The sequence below is a fragment of the Typopeltis vanoorti genome, chromosome 8 (assembly GCF_054136105.1).
Source record: "Typopeltis vanoorti isolate ZY-2024b chromosome 8, IOZ_Tvanoo_1.0, whole genome shotgun sequence".
In the NCBI taxonomy this organism is placed as follows: Eukaryota; Metazoa; Arthropoda; class Arachnida; order Uropygi; family Thelyphonidae; genus Typopeltis; species Typopeltis vanoorti.
This window is the reverse complement of record NC_143556.1, coordinates 16,377,128-16,398,546: the sequence shown is the minus strand read 5'-3', so window position 1 is coordinate 16,398,546 and position 21,419 is coordinate 16,377,128. Positions and strand designations below refer to the sequence as shown.

Sequence of the window (21,419 nt, the reverse complement as noted above, 5' to 3'; positions counted from 1 at the left end):
AGATTTCTTACATTTGTCTCTGTATTATGTAAGAGTAAAAGCTGACTTATTTGCCAGGAACTTTTGATATGCTTTCTTCTTTTCCTTCACTGCCTCTTTAACTTCCTGTGTCCACCAGGGAGTTCTGATTTTTTTATCCTTGCACTCAACCGCACCACATGCCTCTCTGGCAGAATCAATCAATGTTTCCTTCAGAGTTTGCCACTGAATCTCCGAGGTTTGATTCCTGTTCTCAAACTCTTTCATTTTCTTTTCAATAATATTTCTGTATTTTAGTCTACAGTTCACATCTGAGAGCTGCTCAACTTTGATTCGCTTTAAAACTTTCTTACATGTTATTCTTTTCAATATGAAATTCAATTTTATCCTGCTCAAGACTAAATAGTGATCACTTCCAATTTCAAATCCTCTGTACACTCTGGTGTCCTGCACCAGGGAGAAAACATCACTATCAACAATAACATAGTCAATGAGACTTTTCTTATTCCTAGCCTCTTCTCTCCATGTGAATTTGTGCACATTTTTATGTTGGAACATGGTGTTAGTAATAACCAGTCCATGTCCTGAGCAGAAATCCAACAGATATTTGCCATTATTATTAGCTTTGCTCTTTTCTCCAAATTTTCCCAAAATATTTTTGTATGTCTCACAATCATTTCCTACTCTGCTATTTAGATCCCCAACAAGGACCAACTTTTCCTTTTTCATTGTGTCAGTTGCTTTTTCTAAAGCCTCAAAAAATTCCTCCACTTCTACCTTAGTAGAACCTTCTGTGGGACCATAGGCACAAATAAGTCTCATTGTCCAGTTCCCCATTCTCATATTTGCCCACATTACTCTACTTGAGACTGACTGCCATTCAAGAAGATTAGCCTTGTATTTTGTGTTGAGTACTATGGCTAGTCCTTCTTTTCCTTGATTGTCATTGCCTAAATATAACATTTTGTATTTATTGCTCAGAAAGATCTCACCAGTTTTGGTCTTTTTTGTTTCAGTCACCCCTATTATGTCGATCTGGTACTTATCTAATTCCTCAGCTAGCTCCATTTCTTTGCCATTCAGGCTTCTTACGTTGATATACCGATCTTTAACTCTGGTGATGTTGAGTTGGGGTTTGTTTTCAGATTTGTTCCAGTAGCTGACTTTTCGCTGTTCACCCTGGTTCCCTGGCAAAAACAACGGGGGCCTTGTTTAACCGGGCGACGCCCCAGCCGGCATGAAATTTTGTTATGTTGTACCATCATTTTTTATTTTGGTTTAACCAATAAGAATACAATTTGGTCGGCTAAATCCCAAATTGCCAGCCCATCCTCGTTCGTTCAGTATCAAAGTAGTTACCCAACAGGGTGCACCACGAGAAGGTGAGGATTGGACATTAGGTCAGAAGCCCTGGTCGGTTCTCCACATTCCTTTAAAGGCTATGTGGAGGTCTCCTCTCAGTTATACAGCTTTGACCCTTAAGCACCCCTTTTTTTTTTTCATATGAAATTAATTTTTTTTTTCTTGAAGCTTCATTGTGATCACCTCTTATTTCATATCCTCTGTACTCTTGTTCTGAATCAGCACATTGTGAAAGTATTGCTACCAACAATAACATAGTGAACTTACCTTATTTCTTGTGTCACTTCTCCTTTTGAATTTGCATGTTTATGTTGGAACATAATCATTAAAATAGTAATGATTAGTCCCTGTCCCAAACAGAAATCAGGCAGTACTTAACATTATTATTATCTTTCCACTTTTCTCCAAATTTCCCAAAACATTTCTGTATTTCATTTCCTCTTCTGCTTAGATCTCCAAGGCCAAACCTTTTCTGTATTTCTTTGTCAGCTGCCTTCTCTTATTCCTCCATGTTTTTCTTGGTAGGGCTTTCTCTGGTCCCATAGGCACAAAGAAGTCTCATTGTTCAGTTCCTCATTTTGATGTTTGTCCTTATTGCTCTGCTTGATATTGCTTACCATTCATTCAATATTATTCTCTAAATAAATTATACTGGAAAGCATGCATTGTAATTTACTATCTTGTTTTACTGAATCTGTGTTACTTTGCATGTAATGAAGATTCAATGTGGGTGTGAATGTTTATTTTTTAATTAAATGAAATTAATTATTATTATTTTTTCCCCCCCTTCAGGTGAAAACAGATATGGTAGTTTTATTTTTGAGGAAAGAAAGCACTCAAAATTGGGCTTATGTTACAGAAGCTGAAAAGAAAGCAAAAGATTCAAAGTGAGTACATTTTTGCCTTTTGAGATTACATTAATAGTAATAATTATTCAATTTCTCCTAATGCTTAACTTGTCAATTCTCTGTTACAGAATAATGAAAAACTGGTTCAGACAGTTTGCTCATACAGCTAGTTTTTTCTGATTTTTAGATACTGTTGATCTGCTGTACATATTGAAACAAATGTTTAATAAAGCTTGAAATGGCACACAGAATATGAAAAAAAAAAAAATTAGTTCATTCATCAAAACATTATATTCATTGTTTCACATACTGTACAATTACTTTTGACATACAGTAATCTATCGTTTATATCGACCCTTTCATGTTAACTGACTTCCCACCATGTAATGGCACTTGAATTATCCAAACTCGCTGTTTTGATAATTGAAGGGTCAGATAAACTGTAGATTACTGTACTTTGCATCATCCCTTTTTGAATATCATCATCAAAATGCTTTCTGTATAGAAAGTATTTCGACTTGCATTGTAGGTTACATAATAGAATTTGGGACTAGAAAAAGCAGAATAAATTAATTCAGGGCAAAACTTTGTATAGCAGTAATAATAGAGACTTGTACAATGAAGGCAAGCTGATGATCCAAGCTAAAAATTTGTAAAATCATTATAAAAAATAAAAAAAAAAGCACAAGGCTAGTTGGTTAAAGATAGCATTTAGAATATCATTTTTAACTATGTTAGTTGGTATTCGTACAGAATTTACATGAATCTGTATGATTTCAGTCATAAATAAAAATTTTCAGGAAAATGAAATACATAATGCAAAGTTCATTTCATATGTTAGAAGTCATTTTGTTGAAAGTTTTTTTAACTTGGTGATACTATAAGTTAAAGATGCAAAGAAATTATATTCTTGGTTTAGTCCTTTATCCAAGTGCAAGTTACTTCACATGCAAACTTTGTTTGCATGTGAAGTAACTTCTGGGCTACTTGTATATGGAGGATAATGACTTCATACCGATTGCCTTATTATCCCATAATGCAAGGCACATATCCTTACTGACATATATAATGTCAGTAAGGATATGTGCCCTTCCCATAATGCATATATAATGGTCTGGGTAGTGACCCTTCCCATAATGCATATATAATGCATTATGGGAAGGGTCACTACCCAGACCAGTTTTATCCTTTATTGAGGTCTCATCAAGTGGGAGCCAGATCCAGAAGAGATACCAAGATTGAAGTAATGTAGAAGTCATGTACAATTAGTAAGGCATGAGTATAAGGTGTGACACCTTTTGACATATTTGTATGTGTGCTCATTATGGGCATACACGCTAGACACTAATCTTTGTACTGTCTCTAATGTGTTCCCATATGCAAAGTAAGGCTATTATAATCCCTAAATTTGTTTTTTATCTTCTGACATGGAACAGTGCTTTGTCTAAGAATATGAATTTCTTGAAGAAATTGATGTCTCAGTTCAGTGACTGAAACTAGTTCACAAATTCCATCTGTTACTAATTGTAACAGATATTTCAGAGTGAATAATTCATTTCATCCTCATTGTTAATAATTCTTACTTTTGAAAAATCATGGTATGATTTATGCATTGGCTAATTGTTCCTGAAGTGCTGCATGCTTAAGGTGTATTATCAAACTGTCATGCCTAGGACATGCACTGGTTATTACTAACATAATGTTCAAACATAAAAATGTGCATAAATTCACATGGAGAGAAGAGGCAAGGAATAAGAAAAGGCATATTGACTATGTTATTGTTGAGTGATGGTTTCTCACTGGAGTAGGACACTAGAATGTACAGAGGATTTGAAATTGGAAGTGATCACTATTTAGTCTTGAGCAGGATAAAATTGAATTTCGTATTGAAAAGAATAACATGTAACGAAGTTTTAAAGCAAATAAAAGTTGAGCAGCTTTCAGATGTGAACTGTAGACTAAAATACACAAACATTATTCAAGAAAAAATGAAAGTTTGAGAACAGGAACCAAACCTTGGAGATTCAGTGGCAAGCCCTGAAGAAAATATTGATTGATTCAGCCAAAGAGGCATGTGGTGAGGTTGTCTGCAAGAATAAAAAAGTCTGAATGGTGGACACTGAAAGTTAAAGAGGTAGTGAAGGAAAAGAAGAAAGCATATTGAAAATTCCTGGCAAATAAGTGAGCTTGTGCTCTTAGAGAATACAGAGACAAATATAAGAAAGCTAAACACTGTGTAAAACTAGCTAAACAAAAGTCATGGGAAGACATTTGACAAGAGCATAGAAAATAAATATCAGGAAGGTGGCAGATTATTCTAGAAACTGTTGAAAAATCTCAGAAATGGAGGAAAGAGTGCTGTAAAAGGAATTAGGTGACATGAAAACTGGAGAAAAAGATATCCTTGATGTATGGAGCAATTACTTCGAAAAATTGCTAAATGAAACAAGCAGTGGTAAAAAACACTCAACAGGCATACAGTCAGGAATTCATATCCATACTTGAAGTAGAAAAAGCCATCAAAGGCTTGAAATCTGGAAAGGCAGCAGGAGTAGATGATATTCGACCAGAAATGCTGAAGTATGGTGGTATAAAAGTCTTACAGTGGCTGCAGTGCATAGTTCAGAACAACTGGACAGAGGGTCAAATTCCCGATGATTGAAGTAGAGCTCTCGTAGTACCCATATATTAAAAAAGAAATAAAACTGAATGTGAGAATTACAGAGGTATTTCCCTACTGAGTGTTCCTGGTAAAATTTATGCAAGTGTCTCTTGAGAAGGATTGTAGAAGGGAAGCTTGGTGAGGAACAAGCTATATACAGGCCAAATAGATGCTGTTAGGATCAGATTTTCACTTTACAAATAGTTGAGAAATTGTGGGAATATAACAAAGATCTGTATTTAAGTTTTGTATTCATGCAAAAGGCATATGACAAGGTGCCAAGAGAAAAGCTATCAAAAGGCTACAGTTATATGGTTTCAATGGGCATTATATAAGCAATACTTAGTCTTTATTTGAGTTGTAAGTCATCAGTTAGGAATTGAAGGAAGTACAGGAAGATGGTTTGATATCAAATCTGGTGTCAGACAAGGATATGCATTAATCATTATCTATATGGATCACTATGATTATCAATATGAAGGAAAGTGGTATTAAACCTGATATCAAAATTGGAGATGTTAATCTCATCTGTTTACAAATTGATTTGGAGGAAATTGTTGATAGCAAGCTAGTAATGATGTAAGTTCATGTAATACTGTCATAATATCATGTACACCCTTTGAGGGTACATGTCAGGAATTTGATGACGATGATGATAAAATCATTTTAAATGGACTGAAATAAAAATATGTATGTATATAATGCAGTTGACTCTCACTGTAGCAGACATCACTAACAAACTACCAAAAAGTTCTAGCTAAATCTTAGACACAAAATTATGATGAAATATATTTGCTGTAGCAAATTTATCCACTGTAACAAATTATTTCTATAGCCCTGTGTGTTTGTGATACTGAGTCAACTGCACAGACAAATTGGAGAGAGGGGAGGAGAATAAAGTGAAGCAGTTCAAAATAAGAATTTGCCAAATTTTTAGCATGGTTAATTTTATCATTCAGATTGCCATGGTGTAGCAGGACCTCAAAAGTCTTCTTGAATAGGTGTTTTTTATCTGAAACTGCTTCTACAAATTAACCAGTGTTCTTTCAGACGATTCTGTCCGGGTATTGACACTATGCTGAGCCATTCTAGACTTGTGCAGTTTGATGATGTAACAGGTGCAGTCTTGATGGTCACCAGTTCTCTTCTGTATGGTGTGGCCAGATTGACCCATGCATGGTCAAATTGGCCACAATGCCTTTGCATTGGTCAAAATGCAAAGCATGAAGTAAAATTATAGTCAAACTAGCCATCATTCATTCAAAATAAGTTTTTCTTATTTATTCCAGCCTAAAGCTTTCCCGATATAAATATTTTGCATTTTATCAGTGATACTCTTTGCCCAGACTATGATCACCTATTAAGTTCCTGCTTATCATTTGAAGGAAACTAGTGAATTTTGACAGAAGGATGTCTAGTAGTGGAGTTGGAAAAAAAAAAATGCATTAATAAAAGATGAATGCACAAATTTTTGCAGCCTGTATATTTTATGTACTGCACTTCTTCATGTATTATTATTATTAGAGACCTCCAGGGAGTCAAGGATTCATTGAGGGAGGCCATTTTGGACCACCCGCACCAGATGCACATATTGTCTCTTAAACTCATTAACATTGGATTCACTCACTACTTCAACAGAAAGTGGAATAATTGCCTTCAACAGGCAGGTTATTCCAATTGCTCACAGCTCTGTGAGAGAGTGGAATAATTTGTGGAATAGCTCTCATCCCTTTCTTAACTGTACAGAGTTAATTTCCATGGATGCCTTCCCATTCCCACCCTCTGTTCACCTTTCACATAATGAAAAATTTCATTATTTAATAACCTATACCATAATTTCAGAAGTTTATAAACCTCTATCATATCACCCCCTCCTTTTTTTTTTTTCTCATGTTTACCAGTCTCTATAGTCCACATACTCTTAATCTGTTCTCATCTACATTCCATAATCCCAGTATCATCTTTGTTACGCTTCTTTGATTGATGTGGAAATTCGTAAGTGATTTCCTGTGAGCATCACCTGAGATGCAAAGAATATAGTCATTTTTTTACAACTAGAAATGAGTTAGCCAGTCTCATATGGAGATGATAGGTTTCTGTGCAAGAATATAGTCATTTTTTTACAACTAGAAATGAGTTAGCCAGTCTCATATGGAGATGATAGGTTTCTGTCTTAGTCATCAAATTCCTGCCATGTACCCTCAAGGGGTGTACAGGATATGATATAGTACTACATGAAAAAAATTACATCATTACTAACTTCCTGTCTACAATTTTCCTCCAAATCAGTCTGTTACTTGTCAAGACTCCAATATTATCAGATCTTATATTTCTATCGTCTAAGGCACATTGTACCGTATCAATCTACCTATAGCTTGGTCTTCCTCTTGGTCTCTTTCCTGCCAACCTGGCAGAGAACACTTGCTTTGCTAATCTTTCTTTGCCCATTCTGTATAAGTGACCATACCACCTGAGATTGGCTCTGCTAACGCATTCCTGGATGCTGACAATGTCAAGTTCTTTCCTAATATGATATTGCCATTGATGCCATCTGTTCATGCCTATAATCTTTCTCAGGACTCGACTCTCATATCTGCGGTCTCTAGTCTTTGGTCAAGTGTTTTACTTCTGACCCAGCTCTCAGATCCATAAGTTAAAACTGGTTTGAACACTGTCTTGTATACAGCTAATTAGTCATCATCATCATCAAATTCCTGCCATGTATCCTCAAGGGGGGTGTGCAGGATATGATAGTACTACATGAAAAAAATTACATCATTACTAACTTCCTATCTACAATTTTCCTCCAAATCAGTCTGTTACTTGTCAATACTCCAACATTATCAGATCTTATATTTCTATCGTCTAAGGCACTTTGTACCGTATCAATCCACCTATATCTTGGTCTACATCTGGGTCGTTTTGCTGCCAACCTGGCAGAGAACACTTGTTTTGCTAATCTTTCTTCACCCATTCTGTTTAGGTGACCATACCACCTGAGATTAGCTCTGCTAACATATTCCTGGATGCTGACAATGTCAAGTTCTTTCCTAATATCCTCATTTTATTTAAATTAGCTGTATACAAGACAGTGTTCAAACCAGTTTTAACTTATGGATGTGAGAGCTGGATCAGAAATAAAACACTTGACCAAAGACTAGAGACCACAGCTAATTAGTGTTCCGACTAATTTCTCTCTTATTCCATATGAATTTATTCAGTTGACTTCCCACCATACCAGCTTTGCTGATTCTGTTGTCTATTTCTATATTTAATTTACCATCTTCAGTAAAAATTGTACCTAAGTAGCTGAAATGTTTTACTTGTTCCACAGGTTCTCCATTCACAACACAGTTGACATTTTCAATGATTCTGCCTATTTTCATTGTCTTTGTCTTTTTATTGCTGACCTTCATACCATACCTATTACAACAGTTATTCAATTTAGTCAGAGAATCTTGCAGACGTGTAGCGGATTTATTTAGAAGTATAACATCATCTGCATAAAGCAAAGAGCTGACATTAACATCTCCAATTTTGGTATCATATTTAATACCAATTTCCTTCATAATGTGATCCATAGATAATGAATAACAGGGGGGATAATGTACATCCTTGTCTCACACCAGATTTAACATTAAACCACCTTCCTGTACTTCCGCCAATTCTAACTGTTGACTTACAACTCAAATACAGACTAAGTATTGCTTGATATAATGCCCCATTGACACCATATAACTGTAGCGTATTGAATAGCTTCTTTCTTGGCACCTTTTCATATGCCTTTTCCAAATCAACAAAACTTAAATACAGTTCTTTGTTATATTCTCATGCTTTCTCGACTGTTTGTCGTAAAGTGAAGATCTGATCCTGACAGCCTCTATTTGGCCTGAATCGAGCTTGTTCTACACCCAGCTTTTCTTCAACAATTCTTCTCAACTGTTTCTCAAGTATACTTGCATAGATCTTGCCAGGAACACTAAGTAGGGAAATACCTCTGTAATTCTCACATTCAGTTTTATTTCCCTTTTTACATATGGGTACTATGAGAGCCCTACTCCAATCATCGGGAATTCGTCCCTCTGTCCAGGCTTTCTGAACTATGCAGTGCAGCCACTGTAAGACTTTTATACTACCATACTTCAGCATTTCTGGTTGAATATCATCTACTCCTGCTGCCTTTCCACATTTCAAGCCTTTGATGGCTTTTTCTACTTCAAATATGGATATGTATTCCTGACTGCATGCATGGTCAGTGTTTTTTACCACTGTGCTGTCATCACTGCTTGTTTCATTTAGCTGTTTTTCAAAGTAATTACTCCATACTTCAAGTAAGGATATCTTTTTTCTCCCGTTTTCATGTCACCTTTATCATCTCTAACTCCTTTTACAGCACTCTTTCTTCCATTCCTAAGCCTCTTCAACAACCTCCAGAATATTTGCCACCTTCTTGATATTTTCTATATTCTTGCTAGTTTTACACAGTGTTTAACATTCTTGCATTTGTCTCTGTATTCTCTAAGAGCACAAGCTGACTTATTTCCCAGGAACTTTTGATATACTTTCTTCTTTTCCTTCACTGCCTCTTTAACTTCCTGTGTCCACCATGGAGTTCTGATTTTTCTGATATCCTTGCAGACAACTTCACCACATGCCTCTCTAGCTGAATCAATCAGGGCTTTCTTCAACGCTTGCCACTGAATCTCCAAGGTTTGATTCCTGTTCTCAAACTCTTTCATTTTTTCTTCAATAATCTCTGTGTATTTTAGTCTACTGTTCACATCTGAGAGCTGCTCAACTTTTATTCGCTTTAAAACTTTCTTACATGTTATTCTTTTCAATATGAAATTCAATTTTATCCTGCTCAAGAATAAATAGTGATCACTTCCAATTTCAAAATCTCTGTACACTCTGGTTTCCTTCACCAGGGAGAAAACATCAATATCAACAATAACATAGTCAATGAGAATTTTCCTATTCCTTGCCTCTTCTCTCCATGTGAATTTGTGCACATTTTTATGTTGGAACATGGTGTTAGTAATAACCAGTCCATGTCCTGAGCAGAAATCCAACAGATATTTGCCATTATTATTAGCTTTGCTCTTTTCTCCAGATTTTCCCAAAGTATTTTTGTATGTCTGACAATCATTTCCTACTCTGCTATTTAGATCCCCAACACAGACCAACTTTTCCTTTTTCATTGTGTGAGTTGCTTTTTCTAAAGCCTCAAAAAATTCCTCCACTTCTACCTTAGTAGAACTTTCTGTGACACCATAGGCACAAATAATTCTCATTGTCCAATTCCCCATTCTGATATTTGCCCACATCACTTGACTTGTGACTGCCTGCCATTCAAGAAGTTTAGCCTCGTATTTTGTGTTGAATACTATGGCTACTCCTTGTTTTCCTTGATTGTCATTTCCTGAATATAACATTTTGTATTTATTGTTCAGAAAGATCTCACCAGTTTTTGTCTTTTTTGTTTCAGTCACCCCTATTATCTCGATCTAATTCCTCAGCTAGCTCCATTTCTTTGCCATTCAGACTTCTTATGTTGATAGTACCGATCTTTAACTCTGGTGATGTTGAGTTGGGGTGTGTTTTCAGATTTGTTCCAGTAGCTGACTTTTCGCTGTTCACCCTGGTTTCCTGGCGTAAACAATGGGGGCCTTGCTTAACCGGGCGATGCCTCAGCTAAAAATTTGTCATGTTGTACCATCATTTTTTATTTTAGTTTAACCAATAAGAATACAATTTGGTCAGCTAAATCCCAAATTACCAGCCCATCCTCGTTCGTTCAGTATCCAAGTAGATACCGAACAGAGTGCACCACGAGAAGGCGAGGATTGGACATTAGGTCAGAAGCCCTGATTGGTTCTCTGCATTCCTTTAAAGGCTAAGCTGTATAACTGAGAGGTCTCCTCTCAGTTATACAGCTTTGACCCTTAGGTAACATGACACTGGCTGTGTCAGTCACTTTTCCCTACTCCCAATGCAAGCTAATGTTCATCACTTGCGTACCTTTCCTCTTTTGAAATTTTTTGGTTTTAATGGTACAAATTTAGTTTATTATGAATATTTCAAGTTAGTGGCATTAATTTAAGCTAATATAATATTACGAAAGTTAAGCATTCATTCTGAATTTCCATTTTTATATTTTCATATTCTTCTAATTCTTTGTCTTCCATTATTGTTTACATCTATACTTTTTTTATGTTCTCATTTTGTATGCTTTGTGTTGCCTGTGAGTCCTTTGTGTTCTCTCATTAATGCCTGATTTTCCAGCATTTCCTTTGTTGTTTCCCACAATTTCTTTTGACCACAGTTTTCTTTCATTTTCCTTGGCTCCTGTTCTATTTCTAGTGTTTTTGTTTCTTTGTTTATTTTAGTTGTTGGGTATTTTTTTTTCTGTTTGCAGTTTCTTTTATACTTTTTCTGCCACTTACTTGTTTTTATTGCAATGTAATGGGAGATAACAGTATTTTTACCTAAATTTACTGTAATGCGCAAAGCGTCCACTGTATATGGTGTAAGCTGAATCTTATAACAAAGAAATGATATAGTGAGTGAGATTGATATAAAAAATTTCAATTAAACTAAATTAAACTTTACTTGGAAACAAAATCTGCCTTTTAAAGTGACAAATAGTTTTCTTGCATTTTCTTTAAAGAAAAAAACTGCAACTCCCACTTTATGCATTCTAATTCTCTCAACATATCCACAATATTAGCTTTCTTAAAATTCCAGTCTTATTGCTTCTTTATCATAGCTTATCTTCCTAATTTTAATTCTCGTGCCAGGGTTAAATTATAGCTATCATACAGTGGATTTAATAACTGATATGACTATTAGTTCCTTAGATGTTAATATTAAATCTAAGACCTTCCTATCCAGCAGAGAGTGAGAGGTAAATAGTGCCACTTGTTGTTATAGGTTGTAATTACTTCACATTTGGGGAACATCAGGAAGTATCTTTCAGAGTATCTTTTATGCAAACTAACTTTTGGCAAGAATGAATAGTCTATGAAGGAATTAAATTATTATATTAATTACTACCTCCTGGTTGAAAGCAAAACTTCTGTATTACATGTATTGGAGGCTACCTGTGATCAATAACTTAAGATGTTATAAATGGGGAAAAAAAAATATGCAGAAAATACAGCAATGCATTTAGAATGAGGCTGAAAATTTACTTGCCACTTCTGCTCTCTAATATTTGTCCATCAGCCACTCCACTATTCACATCACCAGCTTCAGAATTATAATACATTCTGAAAATTCCACATTAACTAACCACAATGCTACCGATATTCTAGAGATTACCGTTTTCAGTTTTTAAAATAAACATTTTAAAATAACAAATTCCTTATTCTAAATTAGGTCTGTTGGTGCATTTGCCTTTCAACTTGCTTTATTCTATCTGCATTTCCACTTTCATTTACATAAATACTCACCAAGAATTGTTAAATTCCTCTACCGCCTTTAAAAATCTTATCAGTAGCACTGATTACACCAACACACTCTCTCTCTCTCATAAAAATTCCTAGAATTGGTATTGCTGTCCCTAGTCAACTGCAAATCAAATTCAACTTTACAGAGTCATTAATATTGTATAATTTACAGTCATTAATTTGGTATAATTAATAACTGCTTTTTTGTATTTATAATACGTTTTAGCTGATTTTCAGATTGATATTCTTCCCAATGTTTATCAGATGGAGTTTCTTAAAAGCATGATTATTCATCCAATAACTCCAGTTTTGTCTTTAAACTTCTGATAAATTTAGACATCTGATTATGAAAGATATCCTTAAACGTTTCCAAAATTTACTATTAATAGGAATTCCATTAAATTTCAACTCTCACTTTATGCATTCTAATTCTCTCAATATATCCTCAAAACTAGCTTTCTTAAAATTCCAGCATTATTGCTTCTTTATCAGAGCTTAGCTTCTTAGTTTTAATTCTCATGGGTTAAATGATAGCTATCAAATGATAAATGATAGCTGTCACAGTGGATTTAATAACTGATATGACCATTAGTTCCTTAGATGTTAATATTAAATCTAAGACCTTACTATCCCTAATGGATACATGCATTTTAATATATCAACCCAAGACGCAACAGGTCACAAGAAATGTGGGTGTAAATGTTGGCGGGTAGGGAAAAAAAAGGAATATGTTGATATGTTTCCAGAAGAACTGGAAGCTGTATTATTCAGTGGGAATTATAGTATGGAGAAGGCCGTTCAAAGAAGAGAAGTAAAGGTAGGTGGAATGAAGGAAGAGGATAAGTTGGTCTGGTAAGTTTGGAGCTAAACAGTTTGTAAATGCTTGACTGGTGGTGGCCAGTTTGGTGAGCACAGTGGAACCTTTTAAAAAGACGTAATGCTTCTTCTTCCTATCATGAATTTTATGCCAGATGGCTTGTTCTGTTCTCATACCATCTTGTTCTTCCAGTTCTTTTTTCCATTTATTTTATATCTATCCAATCACCTGATCCTAGAGCTTCCGTAGCTCAGTCGGTATAGATGGAGCCCTTAAGTTGGAAAGACCTGGGTTCGATTCCTGTCGATGTCCAGGGAACCTTTATGTGGTGTCTTTCGACTAAAGATGAGTTTAGCTAGTCTCATATGGTAGAGGATTTTTTCTGAAAACTAGTTTTTCGTCACTCAGAACAGGCAAACTGGCCTGTGAACACATGTGGATCTACAGTTGTAAAATACATACTTAATCCCTCACTAGGAGGGCTCGACCAGTCCTAAGGGACGGTGGAGGACCAGGAGGGGGGGGGATCCCATGTAAATAAATTAAATAAAAGCCTCTACAGTATGTACTGCACTTTAACATTCTCATTTCTGAGTTAGAATTGCATGATACTTAATCATTACAATAACTGTACAATTTAAAAGGAATCTTAGTTTTAAGGGGTTCTATAGTTTCTCCATAACTGGATTATGCAACATACTCCTTTTGGATGGAAAAGACAAGATTTTGATTCTTATTGCTGACATGAGGTAAGAATTCTTTGGAATAAAAAAGGCTTTTTCAACAAACTGAGTTATGCATCTGTTAAAGTGGGAAGGTTTTTCATCTTGCAAACATATAGGTGGCTCAAATGCAGAATGTTGATTGAGTGTAGTCTACCAGATAGAACACCTGGATGAATCTTTACAGGGTGTGACTTAGAGTTGGTGGTTAATAAAACTTAGAAACCTGATCTGATGGATAATAAAATCTTGAACCGTGGAAAAGGATCTAAGACAGGTATATGACAATGGAAGGAATGATCTGGGGACCACTTCTTGCCTTATCCTGCAATTTGCAACATAGAAGGATCAGGGCTTCTCTTAAATTGCAAATTACTATAATATTAATTATTCAAAAAAAAGTTTCTGTATAATGTGTTACTTTTGGTTATGATTACATCACAAATAAAAACTAGGTTTGATCTTTATAATGATAAAGTATTTGGAGTTATGACTATTACACTAATTTCCTGTAGTTTCTTCTAGAAATTTTTGTGGCTATAAAATGTAGTTACAGCAGGTTATTATTAGTATGCACACTATATCTTTTGTTTTATATATCTTCAGAACACCCAAGCTGGATGAAAATCAGGACCCAGGTCAAAGTTTAATGAATTTAATGAAGCAGATGTACGAAGAAGGAGATGATGAAATGAAGAGGACAATTGCTAAAGCTTGGACAGAAGCAAGAGAAAAGCAGCACTCTGGTGGAGATGTTCCTGATTATTAATTGGATAAAAAAAAATTTGAATTTTTCTTTCTTTCGATTTCAATGTATTCCTTCGACACGACTTCTAAAGTAATTCTATCTTAAGTCTTGTAAGTCAATAACTTTAGGATTACTTAATAAAAATTGTATGCCATGATATATATTATTTTATTGTTTTGATTAATTTGAAAAACACAGTAAATGCCTTGATCTTGTTATATACACTTCTGTATGTAGCGATATCTCAGATTTTGTTCCAGTTATCATATAGATGAAACATATTCTGTACTGAAGGAGCAGTTAATGTTTGTGTGCATTAATTCTAACATCAAGTTCGTAACATTAGTCCTAATGAATTAGCAATGAAATTTGGCTGTTAAGTGTTTCACACCAGAGAAAACCCATTTATTTTTATTATTATCATCATTACATCTCTATGCTTGGCCAAAGACTCATTGTGGGAGGTCCCACAATAAGTCTTTGGCTATGGAAGTTTGCATCATTATGTTCTCTGCTTATCATGCTAAAAATGTACAAAAACAAAGTGCATTAAAAGAAAATCGTTCATATTTTAGAATTAGAAACAAAATTTCTTTCGATTTCAATGTATTCTTTCGACACGACTTCTAAAGTAATTCTGTCTTAAGTCTTGTAAGTCAGTAACGTTAGGATTACTTAATAAAAATTGTATGCCATGATATATATTATTTTATTGTTTTGATTAATTTGAAAAACACAGTAAATGCCTTGAGATCTTGTTATATACACTTCTGTATGTAGCAATATCTCAGATTTAGTTCCAGTTATAATATAGATGAAACATATTCTGTACTGAAGGAGCAGTTAATGTTTGTGTGCATTAATGCATTTTAATAGCATTCTACCATCAAGTTCTTAAGTCCTAATGATGCTACAGTATGAATTAGCAATGAAATTTGGGCTGTTAAGTGTTTCACACCAGAGAAAACCCATTTATTTTTATTATCATCATCATTACATCTCTATGCTTAGCGAAAGATTCATTGTGGGAGGTCACAATAAGTCTTTGGCTATGGAAGTTTGCATCATTATGTTCTCTGCTTATCATATGAACTTTGCTAAAAAAAAATACAAAAACAAAGTGCATTAAAAGGAAATCGTTCATGCTTTTAGAAACAAAATTTCTAACCATCACATAAAAACCCCCCCTTTTTTAAGATTAATTTGCCCACAAAAGATTCTAAAGCTTCAGTGATGGTAGAGCAAAAGGTCACAGTAGTGTCATGGTCAGGTTAAGGATTAAAATTCTGTCCACTAGTTAATCCTAGAGACCATGAAGTATTTTTTTTTTCAAAATACTTCATGCCTTCAACAAACTTTTAGGGATTCATACTAGTCATTGAAAATCATTTGGATTAGAAAGGAAGCTCTTACCTCATCCACTATCTTTGATGAAAATATGTAGACACTGTAACTACTTTACACTGCGCTGTTGAATTCTTCTAATAAGAAAACTTTGCATTCAGAGTCCTAATGAGAAATCATAACATCAGACAGTAATCAATTTAGAACAGTAAAATACAAGTTAGAACATTTTTGATAATACAATACTCTTTTTTTTTTTTTCTTCTTTTTTTTATATATCTTGCTCTTATAGATTTCTAGGCTAACCAGTTAATCAAAAGTTCAAAATATATAAAAGTCAGTTATCCAAAAATAAGATGCAGATTACAAAATAACCCAGTGTCAAGGATGCAGTAACACAGAGAAGTAAATGACAAGGATGAAAGACAACAAAAGATGGAGGAGAGGTGAGAGAGAGAGAGAGAGAGAGAAAGGAAAACATGAAAGAAAAGCCAGAGGAAAACTGTTAGAAGCCTCTATCCTGCATTAGATTCAGGAAAAAAAAACTGATGTGTGATGATGAGAGTTAAGCAACTGAAAATATTATTTCTCATCAATTAAGCAAATTGATTTTTGCACTATAGTTGATTTATAGTAAAATACACACAAATCTCAGATGCAGCACAAATGATTTCGTTGCCACATTATTATCATCAACATTGTTGATATTTTTGCCATTTGGCTCCACGGCCGTGAAACATTAAATACATTCCTAAGCCACCTGAACAAACTACACAAACATATGCAATTTACCATTGAGATTGAGAACAATAATGCACTTTCATTTCTAGACACTTGTCACATGTCTTCAGACACATTCCTCTTCAAACACAAGAAATAACGCCCATTCCTATCCCTTATGTACAAGGCATCAGTGAACGTATAGCAAAAGTTTTAAAACCACTGAATATTTTTGTTGCCTTTCGACTGTTTAGAATAATCTCCACCTTTCTCACTTCTAATAAGGACAAGCTTCCACATCTTAATCATCCCGGTGTCTACCAGATTCTGTGCTCTTGTGGATTATCTTATTTCGGACAAATGGGAAGATCTGCCTCTATTCGGTTAGAACACCAATCTTATATTGAATACTTTAAACTTGAAAATTTCAGTCTGGACTTGCAGAACATGCCATCTTCACTAGACATAGAGTTCATTGAAGAAAGACAAGAGTTCTTCACAAAAGTCATTTCCTCATGGAATGCCTTTATAAAGAAACATGTGAAACTCTACTTCATTCTCCTAACTTAAACAGATCCAACGGCTTATGTCTATCCCCTTTATGGGAGATAATACTTTAAAAACCAGCTAATCTTTCCTAACTTTTTATTGTATTGATTTTTTTTTTTTAGGAAATTTATTGACCTTTTTAGTTATCTTACACCAGCTACTTAGGTGACACTTTTTGGAATTGTCAGTTATTGTTTAATTTGAGCTTAATATATACTGAAGATGCCTGTGAGACACGGGCGAAAATTATACTATTAAATAATCTTTGTACGTGAGTTTTTTCCATTATTAATTTTGTATCAACTTTAATTAATAAGGTAGATATTTCGTACTAAAACTAATAGTACATTTTCAGTGTTACAAACAGATAGGAATAGAATACAAGTAACGAACATTTAGTGGATCACCTATTAAAATACAATGCTCTCACAAGCTAGGAAATGAAAAATTAATAAATAATTAATATTTAAGATAATTAGTTTTTTACTGATTACATAAAATAAGTCTCCCAGATCTTCGAGAGAGAGGCGATCATTTCGATTTAAATTCAGTCGCTGTAAAAAAGCTTCACAACTTTCTTTAAAGAGGCATTCATATTTGAACCTGCATCTATGAAAGAATAGCTTATCCCACTGGATATTATGGTTAGTGGTAATACTGTGTTGTGCTAGACCAGACTTCTGAGGTTTGTTGTAATCAATATAATATTGATGTTCTTTAATTCTTCATCACCAGAGTTAAAGATCGGTACTATCAACGTAAGAAGCCTGAATGGCAAAGAAATGGAGCTAGCTGAGGAATTAGATAAGTACCAGATCGACATAATAGGAGTGACTGAAACAAAAAAGACCAAAACTGGTGAGATCTTTGAGCAATAAATACAAAATGTTATATTCAGGCAATGACAATCAAGGAAAAGAAGGAGTAGCCATAATAATCAACACAAAATACGAGGCTAATCTTCTTGAATGGCAGTTAGTCTCAATTAGAGTAATGTGGGCAAATATGAGAATGGGGAACTGGACAATGAGACTTATTTGTGCCTATGGTCCCACAGAAGGTTCTACTAAGGTAGAAGTGGAGGAATTTTTTGAGGCTTTAGAAAAAGCAACTGACACAATGAAAAAGGAAAAGTTGGTCCTTGTTGGGGATCTAAATAGCAGAGTAGGAAATGATTGTGAGACATACAAAAATATTTTGGGAAAATTTGGAGAAAAGAGCAAAGCTAATAATAATGGCAAATATCTGTTGGATTTCTGCTCAGGACATGGACTGGATATTACTAACACCATGTTCCAACATAAAATGTGCACAAATTCACATGGAGAGAAGAGGCTAGGAATAAGAAAAGTCTCATTGACTATGTTATTGTTGATAGTGATGTTTTCTCCCTGGTGCAGGACACCAGAGTGTACAGAGGATTTGAAATTGGAAGTGATCACTATTTAGTCTTGAGCAGGATAAAATTGAATTTCATATTGAAAAGAATAACATGTAAGAAAGTTTTAAAGCGAATCAAAGTTGAGCAGCTCTCAGATGTGAACTGTAGACTAAAATACAGAAAAATTATTGAAAAGAAAATGAAAGAGTTTGAGAACAGGAATCAAACCTTGGAGATTCAGTGGCAAACTGAAGAAAACATTGATTGATTCTGCCAGAGAGGCATGTGGTGAGGTTGTGTGCAAGGATAAAAAAATCAGAACTCCCTGGTGGACACAGGAAGTTAAAGAGGCAGTGAAGGAAAAGAAGAAAGCATATCAAAAGCTCCTGGCAAATAAGTCAGCTTTTACTCTTACAGAATACAGAGACAAATGTAAGAAATCTAAACAGTGTGTAAAACTAGCTAAACAAAAGTCATGGGAGGACTTTGGCAAGAATATAGAAAATAAATATCAAGAAGGTGGCAAAATATTCTGGAGGTTGTTGAAGAAACTTAGGAATGGAGGAAAGAGTGCTGTAAAAGGAGTTAGAGATGATAAAGGTGACATGAAAACAGGAGAAAAAGATATCCTTGAAGTATGGAGTAATTACTTTGAAAAACTGCTAAATGAAACAAGCAGTGATGACAGCACAGTGATAAAAAAAACACTGACCAGGCATGTAGTCAGGAATACATATCCATACTTGAAGTAGAAAAAACCATCAAAGGCTTGAAATGCGGAAAGGCAGCAGAAGTAGATGATGATCGACCAGAAATGCTGAAGTATGGTGGTATAAAAGTCTTACAGTGGCTGTACTGCATAGTTCAGAAAGCCTGGACAGAGGGACGAATTCCCGATGATTGGAGTAGAGCTCTCATAGTACCCATATATAAAAAGGAAAATAAAACTGAATGTGAAAATTACAGAGGTATTTCCCTGCTGAGTGTTCCTGGCAAGATCTATGCAAGTATACTTGAGAAACGGTTGAGAAGAATTGTGGAAGAAAAGCTTGGTGAAGAACAAGCTGAATTCAGGCCAAACAGAGGCTGTCAGGATCAGATCTTCACTTTATGACAAATAGTCAACAAAGCATGGGAATATAACAAAGATCTGTATTTAAGCTTTGTCGATTTGGAAAAGGCATATGATAAGGTGCCAAGAGAGAAGCTATTCAATACGCTGCAGTTATAGTGTCAATGGGGCATTATATCAAGCAATACTTAGTCTTTATTTGAGTTGTAAGTCAGCAGTTAGAATTGAAGTACAGGAAGATGGTTTAATGTTAAATCTGGTGTGAGACAAGGATGTACATTATCCCCTCGGTTATTCATTATCTATATGGATCACATTATGAAGGAAAATGGTATTAAACCTGATATCAAAATTGGTGATGTTAATGTCAGCTCTTTGCTTTATGCAGATGATGTTATACTTCTAAATAAATCTGCTACAAGTCTGCAAGATTCTCTGACTAAATTGAATAGCTGTTGTAATAGATATGGTATGAAGGTCAGCAATAAAAAGACAAAGACAATGAAAATAGGCAGAATCATTGAAAATGTCAACTGTGTTGTGAATGGAGAACCTGTGGAACAAGTAAAACATTTCAGCTACTTAGGCACGATTTTTACTGAAGATGGTAAACTAAATATAGAAATAGACAACAGAATCAGCAAAGCTGGTATGGTGGGAAGTCAATTGAATAAATTCATATGGAATAAGAGAGAAATTAGTCGGAACACTAAATTAGCTGTATACAAGACAGTGTTCAAACCAGTTTTAACTTATGGATCTGAGAGCTGGGTCAGAAGTAAAACACTTGACCAAAGACTAGAGACCGCAGATATGAGAGTCCTGAGGAAGATAGAGGCGTGAACAGATGGCATCAATGGCAATATCATATTAAAAATGAGGATATTAGGAAAGAACTTGACATTGTCAGCATCCAGGAATGCATTAGCACAGCTAATCTCAGGTGGTATGGTCACTTAAATAGAATGGGAGAGGAAAGATTAGCGAAACAAGTGTTCTCTGCCAGGTTGGCAGGAAAACGACCCAGAGGAAGACCAAGATATAGGTGGATTGATACGGTACAAAGTGCCTTAGAAGATAGAAATATAAGATCTGATAATGTTGGAGTCTTGACAAGTAACAGACTGATTTGGAGGAAAATTGTAGATAGGAAGTTAGTAATGATGTAATTTTTTCATGTAGTACTGTCATATCTCTACACCCCTTGAGGGTACATGGCAGGAATTTGATGATGATGATAATTCTTTTTTCCACAGAACGGCCAGTTTGTCCAAAATAAGAAACATCGCATTCATAAGGAATTTGTTAAATGCCAGCTAAAGACAGAGATGACAGTTTATCTTTTGTAGAAGGCAATTAGGAAGAAATTTTGTTGATAGGAATATAAGTGGGAATCGGTTGGTACTTTTTTTAAATTCTACCTATAGGTTCTGAGATTCCTGGAATGTAGGGGATTGGAACTCTGCGAAGTGTTGAAGAAACCTTAGGTATTGGAACATAAGATTCAATTATCTGTTGGATTTGATTAGGGTGGTAATTATTAGATACCATTAACTTTTTAATGATGGAAAGTTCTTGTAAGATTTCTGGAGAAGAGCAAACTTTATGTGCCCTATTAATTAGAGATTTAAGAATGCCAAATTTTTGAGATGTATGATGAGCAGACTGTTTATGAATGTATCTGCCAGTAAATGTGGGCTTTTGAAAGATGCTTGTAGATAAGGTACCAGAAGAAGTTCAAGTAAGCAGGATGTCCAAAAATGA

At 34.8% G+C, this 21,419-nt stretch overlaps 1 protein-coding gene across 2 annotated transcripts in view; it reads left to right on the top strand.

Moving 5' to 3' along the window:
* The window catches only part of LOC150103760 (calcyclin-binding protein), a 116,904-nt gene extending 102,156 nt beyond the window's left edge, over window positions 1-14,748 (top strand). For both annotated transcript variants that reach the window (XM_090396531.1, XM_090396532.1), the window contains exons 5-6: window positions 2,134-2,228; window positions 14,448-14,748. In XM_090396531.1, the coding sequence (XP_090252657.1) occupies window positions 2,134-2,228; window positions 14,448-14,610 (258 nt within the window). In that variant the 3' untranslated portion in view covers window positions 14,611-14,748. The remainder of the gene's footprint in view (window positions 1-2,133; window positions 2,229-14,447) is intronic.
* Window positions 14,749-21,419: the final 6,671 nt, after the last annotated feature.